General features: G+C 34.4%; 1 protein-coding gene across 4 annotated transcripts in view; it reads left to right on the top strand.

The window, feature by feature from the left end:
- Positions 1 to 19,207, top strand: part of spas (spastin) — a 322,787-nt gene that overhangs the window by 246,695 nt on the left and 56,885 nt on the right. For all 4 annotated transcript variants that reach the window (XM_090407599.1, XM_090407596.1, XM_090407597.1 and 1 more), the window contains one exon: positions 5,942 to 6,017. In XM_090407599.1, the coding sequence (XP_090263725.1) occupies positions 5,942 to 6,017 (76 nt within the window). The remainder of the gene's footprint in view (positions 1 to 5,941; positions 6,018 to 19,207) is intronic.

Below are 19,207 nucleotides of genomic sequence, written 5' to 3' on the forward strand. Positions count from 1 at the left end.
GGAAGAATTCAACATTATCATAGCAATTAGGCTAATTGTAAAGGCTTAGCAAGAAGTAACAATGAAATGTCTCAAAGCAGCATGGAGGAAACTGTGTCCTTCCTTTGGTAATGAAGAAACTTTAGTTGAAAGACACAAATTGGTAAAGGATATTGTGGCAACTGCTCATGATCTTAACTTGGAAGAAGATGTTGAAGAATTATTGGAGATGCATGTGCATGACCGAGAACTGACTACTGACGAGCCAAAAGAACTTTTCAAGCAGCAATGTGAAGAAAAAGAAATGGAAATTTCATCTGAAGATGAGGATGGAGAGAAAGAACGAATTATGACTGCATAATTTGTTCTTTCAAATTATGCAGTCATAATTTGAAATCCAAAATGTTTTGGCAAAGTGGTTCAAAATGTTGCTATGAAATGGAATCCAAACAAATCTGAGGTTATCAGAACTGCAGATCTATTTAATGAAAAGGCCATGCAGTTTTTCAGAAACATTTCAAAGAAGAGGCAGAAGCAAACAACCCTGACATGTTTTTTTACAGGTCCATTTGTCAAAAAAACTCCAAAGTGAGCCCAATTGTCCTTCTGGTGAAGATTGATAATTAAAAACTGTTTTCATGAACAATTCATTTTATTAATGTTAATTTTTTTGTAGCAAAAACATATACTGTATAATAAATAAATGATATTTACCATATTTTTATGACATTTTAAATGAGTTTTATCTGCATTTTTAATATGTACTATGATTGTGGGGAGGAGCCGGAACAAATTAATCGATTTTCAATTAAATCTTATGGGGAATCGCGCCTTGGATAACAATGGTAATCCTGGAATGGATTACCGTCGTCAACCAAGGCACCACTGTGTGTGTGTGTATATATATAGACGTGCAACACATAATTTCCAGCTTCCACTTCACCATAAATTTTCCCTCTTTGTCATCTGGAGGACATGTCAATATCCTTTTCCCCTGCTCTCTCTGTTTTTACTCAGAGAGAGAGAGACCTAGTACTGCAGTAGTAGAAATGATTATTAGTTTTAGCTTCTCTGTTGTGTCTGGCCTCCTATGGCACACAGTGTCCTTGAGATATCCTATCCCACAAAAAGAAGTCAGAACTGAGGGGATTCATGGAATTGATCACCAGTTTGGTCAATCTCTTCCCATTGTAATAGAATACTATCTTTCTGGAAAATCACTTGATTGAAGTTAGATAACAACTATATGTAATTAGTTTTGTTGAGGTTGTGATTCAGTAAAGAAAAATGATTTCATCACATGTTCATGTATGAATCCAGTTTCAGTTATTTTTGGTTTAAACTTGAAACACATTAAATATCATAGGTAGAATAAGGATGTTTTCTAGTTGTTATTAATCTTTGAAATTAATTTCAGAATTAATATTAAAAATCAATATTAAGAATTAATGAACATCAGTATTATATTGAATACATGAAACCTCAAAAGTCTAGTCTGGCACAACATAGTATTGAAACTAAACATGGTGTAAAAACTCGATGTAGCTTAAAAATACCAAAGCACTTTACATCGACTATTACATAGGTCAAGTCTCATGAGAACTGTAAATAACCTTGTTTGTTTCTATGTATATTTTGCTAAATATTAATGTTTAACCCTATGGGAAGTGACTGTATTTACTGTTTTAACGTCAAAAACAAAGGCAATGCTTTGGCATCAGAACTTTCTATATAGCTATGTGTAAGAGCACAAGAAACTTGTTTACAGTTATGTGTATGAGAAAGTTGTTTGCAAGCTCTGTGCATGAACACCTTCAAAGCTAGTTTTAGAGAAGTTTCCGCTGCCAACAAGACAAGGAAAATATCAAAGAGGTCCGCTAGTTTTAGAGAAGTTTCCACTGCCTGGCAAAATACAATCAAAGGAGTGCACGGAGGAGAAAAAAGAGCGGGTTGAACTTAAAAGAAAATGAAAGAGTCATTTTGAATTCTTCGGAGTTTACTACTCTTAGTGCAAGGTCCCGAGATCGCAAAATAAAAGAGGATTGAGCTGATCATCAGGAGGAGAGGCAGTCAGAACCAGAGCAGTGGCGGCAGAGAAAAGTGGAGAGGTACCCCAGTTACTAAGCAGGGGAATCTAGGTCCATTTGCCGACAGAGGAGAGCCGAGATCCAGTTGCTGACAGAGCAAGGTGAAGCGCTGTTACCGAAGAGAGCCAGTTGGCGGCAGTTAGAGGCACAGTCATCAGCAATTAGTAGCAGAAGTGGTGGCAGTTAGAACAGAGAAGTCGACAGAAGTAGAAGTTCCTGAAGTAGGATCCAGAGGAGAATTTGCCCATATGCTGAAACCTCTTGCATGTGCTATTCGAGTACCACAGATTGCAGTCCAAAAGCCTGCCAATATCCTGATGTGATGCCGCTGAAGCAAGACACTCCTGAAGGAAGCTCAAGATCTAAGATGAAAAAAAATGTCATAAAGATTTTAGTGCAAGAATGTGCGATACAGAGCCTCTGTAAGTTCCATCCTTTTGTACATTTTCTCTTATAATCTAGGAGATATGTTATATACGGACTGTTAAGAATTAATTTAATAGTAATAAGAAGTGTCCATAAGAGAGTCAATTGACATGTTAGAAGTTGATATCAAATTTGTAAAAATAACTTAACAGAGTTAGCTAACCTCTTTGTGAATTAACTAGAAGTTTAATAATGTTGAAAATTTATTTATCACTAGGTTAGACTATAATAGATTTAGTTTAATCCTTTATCCCAGTGAGAGCAAACAAAGTTTGCGCCTGAAAATATCTTCAGGACTAAATATAGTGTTGTATAGTGTTGTACTATCTTATCCAGTAAGTAGTGCAACACCAAGGCAACTCGTGGCAAAGGTGGAGCAAGCTACCAGGCACTTCTAACCCAGTATCTCCCATAATGCAAAACACATTTCCTATGTGGATATGTATACTGTTATGCATTAAAGGGATTGGCCATCTACCCAGACTAGTTTCAACCTTTATTGAGGTCTCTTCAGTGGGAGCCAGGCCCAGAGCTGGAGATACCAGGCAGAAGCAGTAGCAAGTCATCTGTGCCTATGGGAGTTGCCAAAAGGTTTATCACCTTTTTTAAAAATTACTCTGGATTTAGAGAAAGATGTTGAAAATTTATTTATCACTAGGTTAGACTATAATAGATTTAGTTTAATCCTTTATCCCAGTGAGAGCAAACAAAGTTTGCGCCTGAAAATATCTTCAGGACTAAATATAGTGTTGTATAGTGTTGTACTATCTTATCCAGTAAGTAGTGCAACACCAAGGCAACTCGTGGCAAAGGTGGAGCAAGCTACCAGGCACTTCTAACCCAGTATCTCCCATAATGCAAAACACATTTCCTATGTGGATATGTATACTGTTATGCATTAAAGGGATTGGCCATCTACCCAGACTAGTTTCGACCTTTATTGAGGTCTCTTCAGTGGGAGCCAGGCCCAGAGCTGGAGATACCAGGCAGAAGCAGTAGCAAGTCATCTGTGCCTATGGGAGTTGCCAAAAGGTTTATCACCTTTTTTAAACATGACTTGCTACTGCTTCTGCCTGGTATCTCCAGCTCTGGGCCTGGCTCCCACTGAAGAGACCTCAATAAAGGTCGAAACTAGTCTGGGTAGATGGCCAATCCCTTTAATGCATAACAGTATACATATCCACATAGGAAATGTGTTTTGCATTATGGGAGATACTGGGTTAGAAGTGCCTGGTAGCTTGCTCCACCTTTGCCACGAGTTGCCTTGGTGTTGCACTACTTACTGGATAAGATAGTACAACACTATACAACACTATATTTAGTCCTGAAGATATTTTCAGGCGCAAACTTTGTTTGCTCTCACTGGGATAAAGGATTAAACTAAATCTATTATAGTCTAACCTAGTGATAAATAAATTTTCAACATCTTTCTCTAAATCCAGAGTAATTTTTAAAAAAGGTGATAAACCTTTTGGCAACTCCCATAGGCACAGATGACTTGCTACTGCTTCTGCCTGGTATCTCCAGCTCTGGGCCTGGCTCCCACTGAAGAGACCTCAATAAAGGTCGAAACTAGTCTGGGTAGATGGCCAATCCCTTTAATGCATAACAGTATACATATCCACATAGGAAATGTGTTTTGCATTATGGGAGATACTGGGTTAGAAGTGCCTGGTAGCTTGCTCCACCTTTGCCACGAGTTGCCTTGGTGTTGCACTACTTACTGGATAAGATAGTACAACACTATACAACACTATATTTAGTCCTGAAGATATTTTCAGGCGCAAACTTTGTTTGCTCTCACTGGGATAAAGGATTAAACTAAATCTATTATAGAAGTTTAATAAGTTGAATTTGTAAGCAGAGAGTAAATAAGTTTTTGAGTTAAAGAGATTATTTAGTGTTGAAGTAAAAGGGTTCTAATTTTACTTCTGTCGTTTGATTCATGTATATTTCATATTAATATAAATAAATGTGTTTTAATTGTTTGTTAAAAGAGTGCTGCCTGATCCTTTATTTTACAATGCACTGTTTCTAAAAATAATCAGACTTGTGAGCAGGAAACAATTAAGGCATTAAAAGTGCAGATTAATTACTTAAGAGCCACGGCTGTTTATGTAAACTTTGTTGGAGGAATTTATGCTAGTAAGAGAGAGAGAGATCTACTGGACATTTTGTTGAGTCTTATGCTGAATATCGATATATTGGATGGGGCAGTCTAACAAATAAATTTTCCAGTGTTCATAGGCATACGACTCGACTAGTAAATACAGAAGGTCGATAAACATAATATGCAGTAGAGTAAGTGAGAAAGGTTACGAGAGGAAAAGCTCGCACTGCTAATTAGTAATAAAGAATAAAAGAAGATATTACAATAACACAGCAGACAGCATTCATTACAATGGTATTCAATGGGATGAAGCTTGGCTTCTCCATAGAAGCAGTTTTAAATATCAATGCCTTTTCAAAGAAAGTTGCGAATCCCTTTTACATTGGCCAAACCTGAATCAGAATGATTGTCTCTCTCCCAAAAGTTTGGGAGATTTTCATTCTATGTAAACATCAAAAATAGTTTTTATATTGTTTATTAATTTCTAGCATGCAGCAACTGTTTTTAATTGGTAAACTGATTGTTGTATGTTCCTTGGTATTTCTGCTTCTTTGATTTACTTGTTTCTACTCACTGATGATTTACTGTTATTTTCAGTACGAAATATTTGCACTTTCATCTTATCAAGTTAATTACTGTGGTTATCATGTAATTTGTTGTTTATTATCAAATATGGTATTTGACAGGATTCTGGTAGATTAAAATAGCTCTCTGCATGTGTTTCAAATATATGCTCTTGCGTACAAAGTAATTGACTCATTGCTGTGTACCAATTGAAACTTTAATTTATCATTTAATTTGATCTCAAAGATACTGTTAAATCCCACTCATCTAAATATAAATTAAAGTTTTAATCTTTCTGTGAATTCAACTACTTTGTTGGCAAGAGTGAGCATATATGACTAATGTTGGGTACTTGAACACATTGAGTCACATTTGCAGCACTATTTTACTTGACCAGAATCCTTTATGCTGTATTTGATGTTCAAACATCATTACAAGTTATGTGCTGTTTTCTGTGTACATCTTAATGTATTTTGTACACCTGTATGCCCTTTAATAACAGCGAAACTAGTCGTTTACACATCCATATATTTTTTTGGATTTCATTGTTTCTTTCAGGCATTGGTCACAAACATGTTCTTAACATGTATAAAGAATAGCTGTTGTGTTCATTTCATGGGAAGCTTGGAATACTAATAATATAAATGTAAGGTTAAGGTGCAGCTGCTAAATCATGTTGGGAAAAGTTGCTATGTTGCAAAATTTGTTTCATTAAAATATTTTTGGCACATTTGAGAAGCAGAATCTGATTAAACTAATTTTAATGTTTGTTTAGGTTGGAGAAGGGGAAAAGCTTGTTCGTGCCTTGTTTGCTGTAGCACGAGAAATGCATCCTAGTATAATCTTCATCGGTAAGTAATAATGAATAAAAAAAAAATTGCTTTCTTTTAATTCCAAAATAATTTTAATTTATACTCTGACAAAGGAAAATTGAAGCTCATTTGTGTATCTTCAGGCATTGTTTTAACATATCAAAGCAAGAAATTAGGAGTCCTTTAGCAGTTTCTTGTAATTGTAATTTTTTTTAAATAATTGAGCAACAACTAGTGGCAAAGAGCTAATAATGCCCAAGATCCATGTGAACTAAGTCTTAGTAGTCTGGTAGATCCATTGATAGAATTTAAATATTATGAATTCAGTGCTTTTGTCTGGTAGACTTCTGCCTGTATCATTAGAGGGAGCTGAGCATTTTCATTAAGCTTATAATTTTCTTGGGAGCTTAGAAATAGTTTTAAGGTGGAGCTTTTAAAATGCTCCACTGTATTGCTCTTCCTTCCCCAGAGATTGCTTTCATGTAGCAGATATCTGTACCCTGTTTTGTAACTGGTATCTATTGTTGTGAATTATTCATTTTGATGAATAATTTTGTTGATTTTCTTATTGTAAGTGTTTATAATATGTTGCAAACAGGTTTTAAATTTGATTAATAGACACATTTGCAAGAATAAAGAATAATTTTATTATTGCAAATATTTTGGCTTGAAATCATCAAGCCAATTGTGCATCAGCATAATCACACAGTGAAGCTAGAATGTTAGTTAATCCTATTTTCAGAACTGAGCCATGTGCTGGAGCGCCACCATATGAGTGGTTTCAAAAAAAAAAAAAAATGAGATTGCAATTAAAATAATTAACTTGAAATACAATAACAAAAATTAGATAAATAAAATGATTGAATGACATAGCATAGCATATTTAAAAAAGGAGGAGGGAGAAGAGAAGCATACATGCTATTGCTTGCATTTATGAGGAAGAAACTCTCCCAAATCTTGGCAATGGATAGACAGTCCTACATTGGCCAAACTTAAATATGTATAAGTGTTTCAGCATACTTCTTAAATAATTACTCAAACCTAAACTGGCACTGATGTAAAAGGAGAGTATTGGACCATAGGATATTATGGTTAGTGTCCACTCCATGCTGTGTTAGTCAGATTTTTCGGGTTTATTGTTCTTCTTGTATTTTTTGACTGAACATTCTTTTCAAAGTCCAAGTAGAAACAATTGCACTGAACCTGATAAAGACCAGGAAGTGGAGAGGGAGCTGTTTATCTTTTGTGGATGGTAACCAGGAGGATTATTGGCCAAAACAAATATCAAACGAAGATGGCAGAGAACAAACCAGAAACCCATGTGCAACAGATACGTGAAAGGAAATGGAGATGGTTGGGGCATGTGTTGGGGAAAGAAAATAAAATAATAGTAAAACAGGCTCTAGATTGGAGCCCACAGGGTAAAAGAAGACAAGGAAGGCCAAGAGAAACATGGAAAAGAACAATACTGAAAGAAATAACAAATATGAATAAAAACTGGAACCAAATAAAAGCAGAAGCAAAAAACAGAGTCTGGTGGAAAATGGTGTTGGGAAGACCTATGCTCCAAGGTGGAGTGAAGAGAATTAAGTAACCAGGAGGATATTTTGTTGATATGGTAAATAAGGCATGTAGGGATTAAACTGTATCTTTTTCAGAATCTTTGTAATTGCATCTGTGATGTATGGGATAGGGTCTTGACACAAGGATTCTGGGTTCTTAGATATAGGCTTATAAATATCCAGGATGCATTTAAAATTCATTGAAGTGAAGCCATTTTGTAGTATGACACATTGGATGGTGTTCAGTTCTTATTTGAGATCCTTGGAATTGAGCAGAAAACATGTACTCTATTAGACAAAGATTTGAAGATCTCTATTTTTATTTTGAGGTGACTGAATCTTGTATGTAGTGGTGGAGAGTGAAGGTAGCTTTACATGAATAGATGTAAGTATTCCAGATAGGGTATGGAAAAGGAGGATATCCAAGAAGGCTTAATTTTCCACAATATCTCAGATCTTCATGAGCCTATATCTTTCATCTTAGGCACCAACCTTTTCAGTATGGTTTTAGACGTATCTAGACAATCTCTCCAATGATCTTACAATACAAATACTCCTCCTCTACCACACGTTTGACTCACTTTTTCAAAAGTGATCCAAATTTGCTGACAGGTTGGGTGGTTGAGCATATCTGGACATTTCCCCACTCCTGTAGAAACTTCAGTGCTTCCCAAAGGACATGATTTTGCTATAGTGCCTAAAAAAAAAAAAAAAAATTCCATACCCAGATTTCCTGCATAACATATCTAGATTTCCTAAGGACTTACCCACACTCTCAAGTGATGATTCTAATAAACTCTAACTAAAGTCTCTTCAGTACTACTCAGAGTTAACTTCTCCTCTCCTCTTCAAAACATTGTCTCTGGCTGAAATCAAGGTCATAAAATCCTTGGGACATTTCTTTTGTTTGAGAAGCAAACAAAAGAAAATCTGTAGTAATCATGGATACCACTGAGTATAATGGGGAAAATTTCTCTTTCATTACAAGATCCAAACCCCTTACAGGAGATTACTCATAACCCTACCAATAGCCAAATCAGAAAACTGAATTCTCTACTCAACAAAGTGATTAGCTGGAATGAAGACACCATAAAAAAAATAATAAAAAATAAATAAAATAAAAAAAAAAACTGAAGACCCATTTTGGAAGAACCCCAGATTTCTTTGGCCATTCAAAAATCCACAATGGAGTCCCACTCAGACCAAATAGTTGACAGTATAGGCCACTCCCACCTATTTCCTAGCCACCCATGCCGTGAACAAATAAGCCGTTCAGTCTAAAAATGACTATAACAGCACTAATCTTATATCGGCAACAATAAACCTGGAAACTTGGCCCTTGCACAGCTTGGAATGGACACTGACCACAATATCCTCTGGTCAAATACCTCACTTTTACATCAGTGCCAGTTTTGGTTTGAGTAGTTATTTAAAGAGTGTATGTGCTGAAGCACTTCTGTACTGGCCAAACTTAAATTGGAATGACTGTCTATTCATTATCAAGATTTGGAAGATCCTCATAAATGCAAGCAAAAGCACTCTTTTCTGTCCCCCCCCTCCCTTTTTTTAATATGCTATGTCATTCAATAATTGATCTAATTTTTATTATTGTATTTCAAGTTAATTCTCTTAATTTTAGTTTTACTTTCAATCTCATTTTATTTTGTAACAACTCATATGGTGGCACTCCAGCACATATCTCAATTCTGTAAATAGGATTAACATTCTTTGTTGTAGCTTCACCTTATGATTATGCTGATGCACTGATGATGAACCATTAGTTTCTGGCCAAGATATTTTGTAATAGTAAAATTATTATTCTTATGAATTTGTGTGTGTAATAATTATGCAGTGTCTCAAGTGCCATTAAAAACTCAGGTTTTAAATTTATATTCGGGAGCTAAAACTGTTCTATGAAGAGTGTGCGTGCATAACCATACGTGTGTGTGTGCACGCGCATAAGCATACATCATGTATCAGACCATATTGTTAGAAAAAAAATAAAGAAATAAAGAGGCATAATGCCAGCCTGGGGCCAAATGGTTAGCGTATCCCCTCTCCAGTCAATAGACTGTGGGTTCAAATCCTGCCATGAGCATGGATGTTTGTGATTGTCTGTGGAAATACTAGTGGTGGTGGGTGATAGATGGTGTTTGTGTAGTTACAGTTGGATGTTTTTGTTTCTTTAAAAAAAACTTCCAACATTTATTGTAGTTGCAGTTGTTGGTGGATTGAGTGACGGAGACAGAGTTATAGAGTAGGTGCCCTCCTTCGATGAGTCCTTGGACTCCCTGGAAGTGTCACGTAATAATAATATATATACCTAACCCAGTGTTTCTCAATTGTGGTTCACTAATTATGTAGAATAATTAAATTGTATATTTTATGCAAAAAATTATTTAACTCTGTTTTGAAATATATTTGATAATGTAAGGACTGTGAAACTGCTGACTAAATAGTCATCAATGAAACTTTATTTTGAGTTAACATTCCCATCATAATGGTTAAGCTACAAATTCATTGTCTATTTTATATATATATATTGTATAATTTTTTTTTAAATTAATTAAAACAAAATTTTGGGAGCCGCAACTTTAATTCGATTTTTCCTGCTGACTCAAAGTTGCAGTAGTTCAAACTCAGGTAAATTTGTTTTTAATTCAGTACTTCCAGATATCAAATACCACTTTTATGTTTGTATATAAATTTTTTATATGCTCAATAAATAAAACAACATTAAGTTTTCAATCACAAAACTTGTTTAAGCAAGTATAATATTGCAAGAAATTCAGAATTTGTATTGCAAAAAGAATTAGTCCGAACAAAAAATACAATATTATGTATTTTAATAGATATTTGATTGTTTTAATTTAAAATTCACTAATGAGACTTTTGATTTCGTATCTTCTCAGCCAATTTACTTAAATCTAGTTGTATGTCATGCACTTTAATAGTAATTCGGCTTTCAAACTTTCATCAGTCAGTTTGTTCCTATACTTATTTTTAATGTAATTCATTGAAGAGAAAAATTGTTCACAATTGTACGTTGAACCAAAAAGAGTGAAAACCCCAAAAGCAAGTTGCCTGACATTTGAGTAATTAGTTTGGAAAGAATTCCAACATTTAAATATAATTTCCTGTGATGTTTATAATTTCCTCATTTTCTTCAATTTATGCTACCATTTCCTGAAGTTTTTGTACCCATATCCTTTTATTCTGAATTTCCAGAAGCTTCATTTGTAGTTCTGCAATTGATATTCCAGGAAAAGCTTCAATATCTATTAATTTTAAATTGCAATTTAACGAATGTAATAAATTTCATCATCTCCTGATGTTTTTAAAATCCTTAAATCTGCTTGTAAATGAATCTACAATTACAGTAACAATTTCAGTGAATATTTTGCAATCAACTTTTTCTTGATTTAAATTCAATCTATAATTTTTTAGATTTTCAAAATATATAAATTTTTCTTCAGTAACATCTTTGAAAAATACTCTTAGTTTCTGTTCAAAGGTAAGGACTTCCTCAAAATATCAATTGTGAGGCTGTGTTTCCCTTCCCTTGCAACTTCAAATTTAGCTTATTAAAATGTTCTGTCATATCGAGTAAAAAACAAAAATTTTGTATCCATTCGGGATTACTGAGAAGTTCCACATGATTTACTTTATAATTTTTAGTGGTTAAGAAACTCATGGCATAGTTACCATGAGTTGCCTCAGTGTTGCCCTAAAGGGTCAGTTGTAACACTATCCAGGTATTTGCTTACGCTTGGACTTGCCCAACTTTATATATTTACTATATTCGGCATGAAACTCTTTGAGTTTCTTATTCGGCTATGAAACAATATGGGATGTAATATCCCTTAACTTAAATATAAGTTTATGTTGCCGAATTGAAGCCTTTGGCTCTTCATATAATTAACTTGTTAGAAGGTTTTCTGAAATATCTTGACCTGTAGAATGTCCTTTAAGTGTTAGCAGATCAAGAAGTTCTCGAATACTGGAAGATGTGATATATTTAATCATCATGCAGCATTGTGCCATATCGGAAATATCATTTGATTCATCAACTGCAATAGATATAAAATCGGCAGAAGTAATATCCATAATTTGCATATTTGTAACTTCTGCAAAAATTGTTACAATCCGTTCCTTAACAGTTCTAGCCAAAAGAGGTAAAACGTAAAAACGTATCTCGTCCTTATTTTTCATATCCTTATATAGAATTTCAGAGACATTATACATGTAATTTTTAGAAATTCTCCATTGGTGAATTTCTAAACTTGCTTGAGTAGTATTCAACAAAGATTTCGTCCAAATTGACAAATTTCTTTGCTGAAGCAATGTTTTCTTTCGTAATTCTTCAATAGCTTTTTTTCTATTATCACCCTCACGATATTTTTTACTGAAGTTTAAATGTTTTCCTCGAAAATGTTGTTTGACATTATTTGATTTATTATTTTGAAGTTGTAGATGGCAAATTAAACATTGCAGATTTCCATTTACTTCTATAAATGCAAATTTCTCTATCCACATTTTATTGAATCCTCTGTTGTCTTCGATTATTTTTCTTTTTCTTGAACTCATATTAAGAGGGTTATTATCACAAATTTACTTGCAAGTAAAAACACAAATTCAACATAATGAGATAATAAAAATTAATTTGTGCATAACATTACCTGACACTAAATTAAACACCAGTTTAGTACCACAATAAATAAGTTAACTAACAGAATATTTATTTTGACAGTTAAAATCCGTATGTATCTAAAAACCATGGTGTTTGACAGGACAACTGATCATTTAGTTTAAATTTTCGCCATTGCGCTAGTTACCTTAGGCATGCGTAACACACGCCACATGCAAAGTATCTAGCGCCATGAACAGGCCGTATCAAAAAACAATATTTAGTTGTTTGTATTAATTACGTATCTTTTAATTCAATATAAAAGAGTCGCATTCGGCTCCAGAGCTTCTGGTTCCTGACCGCTGTCTTAATCTGTCCTTTTATGTACAGCATAATTCTTTCCAAGGCTCTTTGGGCCACCACATGCAACCTGTCTTCCTGTTTTGTAGGTTGCCCATGTTTCACTTCCATAGGTAAACACTGGAATAATGCACACATTAAATAGCTTTCTTTTTAAGCATACGGCAAATCTCCTAACAGGTAATCTTTATACAGCCAAAATGCTTTGTTTCCTTGTGTGATTCTTCTACTTATTTCTTTATCTTGTTTTTCTTTAACACTAACTAATTCTATGAGGTAAATATAGTTCTTCATGCTTTCAGTAGGATTATCTGCTTTTAGTTTGATTTGATATAGTAGAAAACATTTTGGGTGATATAGGATCTCCTGTTACTGCTCTCCCAATAGCAGATTCCTTTCCCAGATGTTCTAACTTTATACTGGCAGTTGAGTTTTGATATACAGTATTTAAATATTGTAATAGTACAAGTATGAAAGATTATTCCTTGAATCAGCCTTGATTTGGGTGCATTAGAATGTAAGCTTCCCAAATTTGGGAAGCTTACATTCTAAGATCATCAGCCCACTGGCTAAGATAACCCAATTTAACCCACTAGGGGACACCTTTTAGGACTCAGTGACTGACTTCAGTTGCCTTGCTTCAACCTCATTTGCTTAGTGTGTGTTTGTGTGCACATATCATTGTTTTGTAATCCCTGAAGATGGCAATTTAACATTGCTGAAATATAGATAGTTATTTAAGTTTTTATAATTAAGTTTTTTATTAATAATTAATAATTTTTAAGTTTATTTTCTAAAGAATTACAAGCTTGAATTACAAGTAACTGAAAATTACTTCGGATCTGCTATTTTTATATAAATAATTTTATATTTCTAAATTAATGAAATTTATTATATCCTATTTCATGATGTTAACATACTGTGTTATTTGAGGCTGATAATTTATATTTAAATACAACTTGTTCAGTAAAATAAAATAAGATGAGCAGATTAAATTAAAATGCTTTAAATTAAAAAAAAAAGTGGATTCTCCTTCTGTCACGTGCATAAGTGTTGAGGGTTCTCTCATTTGTGGCTGAACAGTATCACTTGCTGTTAAAGGATCATTTGACAGACTTCTATTTTATGAGAATAAATGTAGAAAAAAGACAGGTTTATTTATATATTACAACATTGTTTTTAATACAAACACCACTAATAAAATAGTTTAATATATTCATATTAAGTCTGAATACACACACCTCAGCATTTCTTAATATATAGAAGAGATCATCTTTCAGTTTAATTTTCATTTTACTTAATAATTTAATTTAATTTTATGTGATGCGTTTGGATGAGCAGACGATTTGAGAATATACACTATACATCGCATATAACCTATGACTGCACATCTGCAATGATTGCTAATTCATAAGTAGTATAGAAATAGAAGACACGACACAACATAAATAAAAAAATGAATTTTAATTAGGAAAAGATTTTTTGAAATTTTCTAGCATTTTTTTCTTTTTCTTTTTCTTTGGGTGCAGCACTGCAAGACAGTGATCAAACCAATTTTAACTTACAGATCTGAGAGCTGGGTCAGAAGTAAAACACTTGACCAAAGACTAGAGATTGCAGATATCAGAGTCCTGAGAAAGATTAGAGGCATGAACAGGTGGCTTTAATGGCAATATCATATTAAAAACGAGGAATGTGTTAGCAGAACTAATTTCAGATGGTATGGTTGCTTAAAAGAATGGGAGAGGAAAGATTAGCAAAACAAGTGTTCTCTGTCAGGTTGGCAGGAAAATGACCAGAGGAAGACCAAGATATAGGTGGACTGATATGGTAAAAAGTGCCTTGAAAATAGAAATATAAGATCCGATAATGCTGGAGTCTTGATGGGTACTAGACTGATTTGGAGGAAAATTGTAGATAGGAAGTTAGTAATGATGTAAATTTTTCATGTAGTACTATCCTATCCTGTACACCACTTGAGGGTACATGACAGGAATTTGATAATAGAGCAATTTAATGAATTTTTAGAATAACTTAAGGATAAATTGATAGAATAATGAGTCGAGTTTTCTTTTTATCCTCATATCTTAGAATGTTAAATGTTCTCCATTTAAGGGTATTTAATAATTCCAAACTTCTGTTCAGGGTGTCAACGGGTCTGGAATGAAAATAGCATCCTGGGTAGTGGATTTATATTTCTTTAATCTAAAGAAATTCCGCCTTCAAGTTAAGACATCCAGAAAAGGAATGCAATTTTGTACATTCAAATTCCATGGTGAATCTTATTTTGTGATCACATATATTGAGGGAGTGAATTCGGAAATACTATACTTCCAAATAATAAAAATATCATCTATGTATCTCCACCAAATTGGTAGTTTTGAAAATGGCTTCAGATAGGGACTATCTGAGTCCATTTTCATGGACTTTTTTCATGAAAACGTTTGCTGCTGAAGAAAATAACTCTCTGTTGTTATTCCCAATTGCTGATTATAGAACTGGTCATTCTATTTGAAGAATTGTTCAAATAGAATGATCTGTTCTATAATCAACATGTGCGTGCGTGTGTAAAAGAGACTGCAAAACATAGCAAATCAATGTTATGTATGAGCAGGAGAAAAATCTGATATTCTTTATGAAGAGCTAAAGGTTGCAGTCCTTAGAGTACTATGGGGAAGATGAAAAGTATCATCTTGAGTGAAAAAGGATGTCAAGTTTTTTGGATACAGTCAGTGGCGTAGCTAGGGGAGTACAGAGGGGTGGATGATCTGTTCTATAATCAACATGTGCGTGCGTGTGTAAAAGAGACTGCAAAACATAGCAAATCAATGTTATGTATGAGCAGGAGAAAAATCTGATATTCTTTATGAAGAGCTAAAGGTTGCAGTCCTTAGAGTACTATGGGGAAGATGAAAAGTATCATCTTGAGTGAAAAAGGATGTCAAGTTTTTTGGATACAGTCAGTGGCGTAGCTAGGGGAGTACAGAGGGGTGGTCCGCCCTGGGCGGCACTTTGAACTTTTGCAGTTAATCCTAAAATACAATCTCGAGAACTCATTTCCAAATATTGTAATACTACTGTGAATTTTCCTCACAGTTACTGTAAGTGTTGCTAGTTTTGAGAGGAGTTTTTCTAAATAAAATTTGATTAAGAATTATGTACATTACAATGAAATAGACTTTCCCAATGTCATTGACAATTTTGCTAACAGAAAAGCAATTAAAATAACATTTTCGAATTTGAAATTAAACTTTTACTTCAAAAATAGACATAGTGTTTTGATTTATTTCCCTATACATTGTTTTGACTTTTTGTAGTATTTTTGGTGTGTATTGAGAGGGGCGGCAACAGCTCTAGCTAGCCACTGGATGCAGTGATGTGAATGACAACACTGTTCAAGTCATTCTGTAATATCTAGAAAAAAAAAACTTCAAGGGGAATAAGAATAATTCTTATTGAGTAAACTTGTGTCTAATATGATTGTTGAAATGATGCTAATTAAATAATTAGGTAAGTAGAACTTGTTCCATTTACTAGAGCACAAAGAATTCCTGCTTTGCAGAATTTCAGTGAACCAATATAGTTAGAAAATATGATTTTAGTCCCCTTCTCCCCCTTTTTTTTTTTTTTAAATTCATTTGACCAGTGAAGAATCTTGTGACTTAAATCATCTCTCTTTGTGTTACCAGGTTAGAACTTTATTTAGTAAAGAATAGGTAGGTGGATCAGAGAGCTTAATAGATATTTTAGTTTCATAATCAATTGTATTCATAGCATCTTTGTCAGCTTTTAAAATGATATTATTACACGGTATATATCTCCATGGATTCAGGACTCACAATAGCCATTATTCATGCAACACCTATCATACTGCTCTTTAGTTATTCACTGTCAAGGCACTCACAATTACCTCTGGCAATTTATTTCACATATTTTGTGCTCTCCAAGGTAAAAATTTAGTCTACCCCCTCTTTCACAACTTCCAGGGGATGAGCAATCCCCCCCATCATCTATTAAACAGTTTTTGTGTCAGTCCTATAGATCCTTTCAGTTAAGGTTTTGCCTGTCAGCTAAACTCTGCAACCTGCATAGCTTCAATCTATTCCACAGGCCTGCTGCAAACTTGGTCACTCATCTCTGAATCCTCTTCCACTTCCTGATCCACAAGAAACCCAGGTGACCAAATCTGTACACAGTAGTCAAGATGCAGCTGAATCATAGCCTTATAAAAAGAGATAATAATCTCCTCTATCTTTACATGTCAATATGCAATGTGTCCTCTGAGCTTCACATCTGTCTGTCATCACAGTATGTAATCCAGTATGTAATCTTTTCATCCTGAAGTGCATTACCTTACATTTTGTAACAATGAAAACCATTGTCCTTTGCTCACACTGATAATTTATTTTTTTTTTTTAATTAAATTCTTGCAGGATATTTATATCACCTTGATCAGTTGAATATACTCTTCACAGTTTTGCATAGTCAACAAACAACTGAATATCTACCTCCCTTAAATTGTTTTTTGTGTCGTTACTATAGAAATTAGAGTGGTGGCCTTAGTGGCACTCCACTACTAGTGATCCTTTTATTTGCATTGGGCCCACTCCACCATATACCACCCTCTGATGTCTGTCAGCCAACCCCTATCCATGTCACCAGCCTTATATCCATTCCCATTTACTCTAACTTATCTAATAGTTTTCCATGCAGTATTCTGAAGTGCCTTTTGAAAGTCTAGCAGTATCATGGCATAACGATCTCCTTTATCCAATTCTGTTATCGATTTTGGTAAATGCAAAAATAAAATTGAATTGCCAAAAAAAAAAAACTTAATAAGAAGTCTTAGAATTAGGATTCCCTCTCTCTTTTCCACGCATGAAGTTGAGACCCTCTAGTACAACAATATTATGGGTGGGCTAAGAACCTCCAGTAAGGATAGCAACGATCTCACACTGAGCAATGAAATTCATCTCCTGACTTAAGACAATCACAAACATCCATGTCCACAACTGTATTCCAACCTATAGCCAGTTGGTGGGAGAGTGGGTAAATTAATCACTTTGCCAACTAGGCCAGCACATTGTCACACATGCATATTTATTTAGATTAGATTGTTTTTAAGTGCAGTGCTACCGATTCTAAATAACAGTTTGCAGTTCTTGTGATGAAGTGTACTAGTTTTTTTCATTTGGTTCTGTGGGTAATGTCCATGGAACGGTGTGTATGGAGGGGGACTGAAAAGTTCTGATAAGCACCTAGAAAAAAATGATATTAAAGCAACTGATATGACCACAAGAAAGAACATATCTTAAAACCCTCAATAATTTGATGAAACCCCCATGTTTCATCAAATTGTAATAATTTGTTCTTTTTCTTTTAGGATATATATATATATATATATATATATATATATATATATATATATATATATATAGAAGACATGTCAGAGGTTTTGAAGAAATCCGAAGGCACATAGGTGCAGGCTGTCATAAAGTTTTTCATGCTGAGATACTGAGATTCACCAAACTTTGTGTGAGACTTTAGGAAACCGTGCTCTAGCATATCCAGCAGTTCCTAAATGGATGGTCAAGTTTAAAACTGGGCATTCTGAGACAACAGATGCTCCCAGTTTAGGAAGCTCCTCCATGGCAATCACACCTGAAAACATCGATGCAGTGCATGCCATGCCATGATCCTTGATGATGAACAAACACCAGCCAAAAGCATTGCAAAGACTATGGGGATATCTAGGGAATGAGTTGAGGTCATTATCGATGAACATCTGGACATGCAGAAGCTCTCAGCAAAGTGGGTCCCCAAATGTTTGAATACCAACCAAAAGAGACAATGTGTGCTGTCTTCTCAAGGGGTTTGGGGTCATTTTGAGAAATTAGGTGCAAATTTTTTGGCTCATATTGTGACTGGTGATGAAACATGGCTTCATCACTATGACTCGGAGACCAAACAACAGTCGGTGGGGTGGAGTGGAGACACAAAGGTTCTCCACAGCCAAAGAATTTTCAGCAGGGAAGATTCTTGCCACTGTCTTTAGGAATATCATCATCATCATCATCATCAAATTCCTGCCATATACCCTTAAGGGAGTGTACAGGATATGATAGTGCTACATGAAAAATTTACATCATTACTAACTTCCTATCTACAATTTACCTCCAAATCAGTCTGTTCCTTGTCAAGACTCCAACATTATCAGATCTTATATTTCTATCATCTAAGACACTTTGTACAGTATCAATCCACCTATATCTTGGTCTTCCTCTGGGTTGTTTTCCTGCAAACCTGGCAGAGAGCACTTGTTTTGCTAATCTTTCTTTGTCCATTCTATTTAAGTGACCATAAAACCTGAGATTAGCTCTGCTAATGCATTCCTGGATGCTGATAATGTCAAGTTCTTTCCTAATATCCTCCTTTTTAATATAATATTGCCATTGATGCCATCTGTTCACGCCTCTAATCTTTCTCGGGACTCTCCTATCTGCAGTCTCTAGTTCTTTGATCAAGTGTTTTACTTCTGACCTAACTCTCAGATCCATAAGTCAAAATTGGTTTGAACACTGTCTTATATACAGCTAATTTCGTGTTCCGACTAATTTCTCTCTTATTTCATATGACTTCATTCAATTGACTTACTACCATACCAGCTTTGTTGATTCTGT

This window comes from Typopeltis vanoorti, chromosome 17 (assembly GCF_054136105.1).
Source record: "Typopeltis vanoorti isolate ZY-2024b chromosome 17, IOZ_Tvanoo_1.0, whole genome shotgun sequence".
NCBI lineage: Eukaryota > Metazoa > Arthropoda > Arachnida > Uropygi > Thelyphonidae > Typopeltis > Typopeltis vanoorti.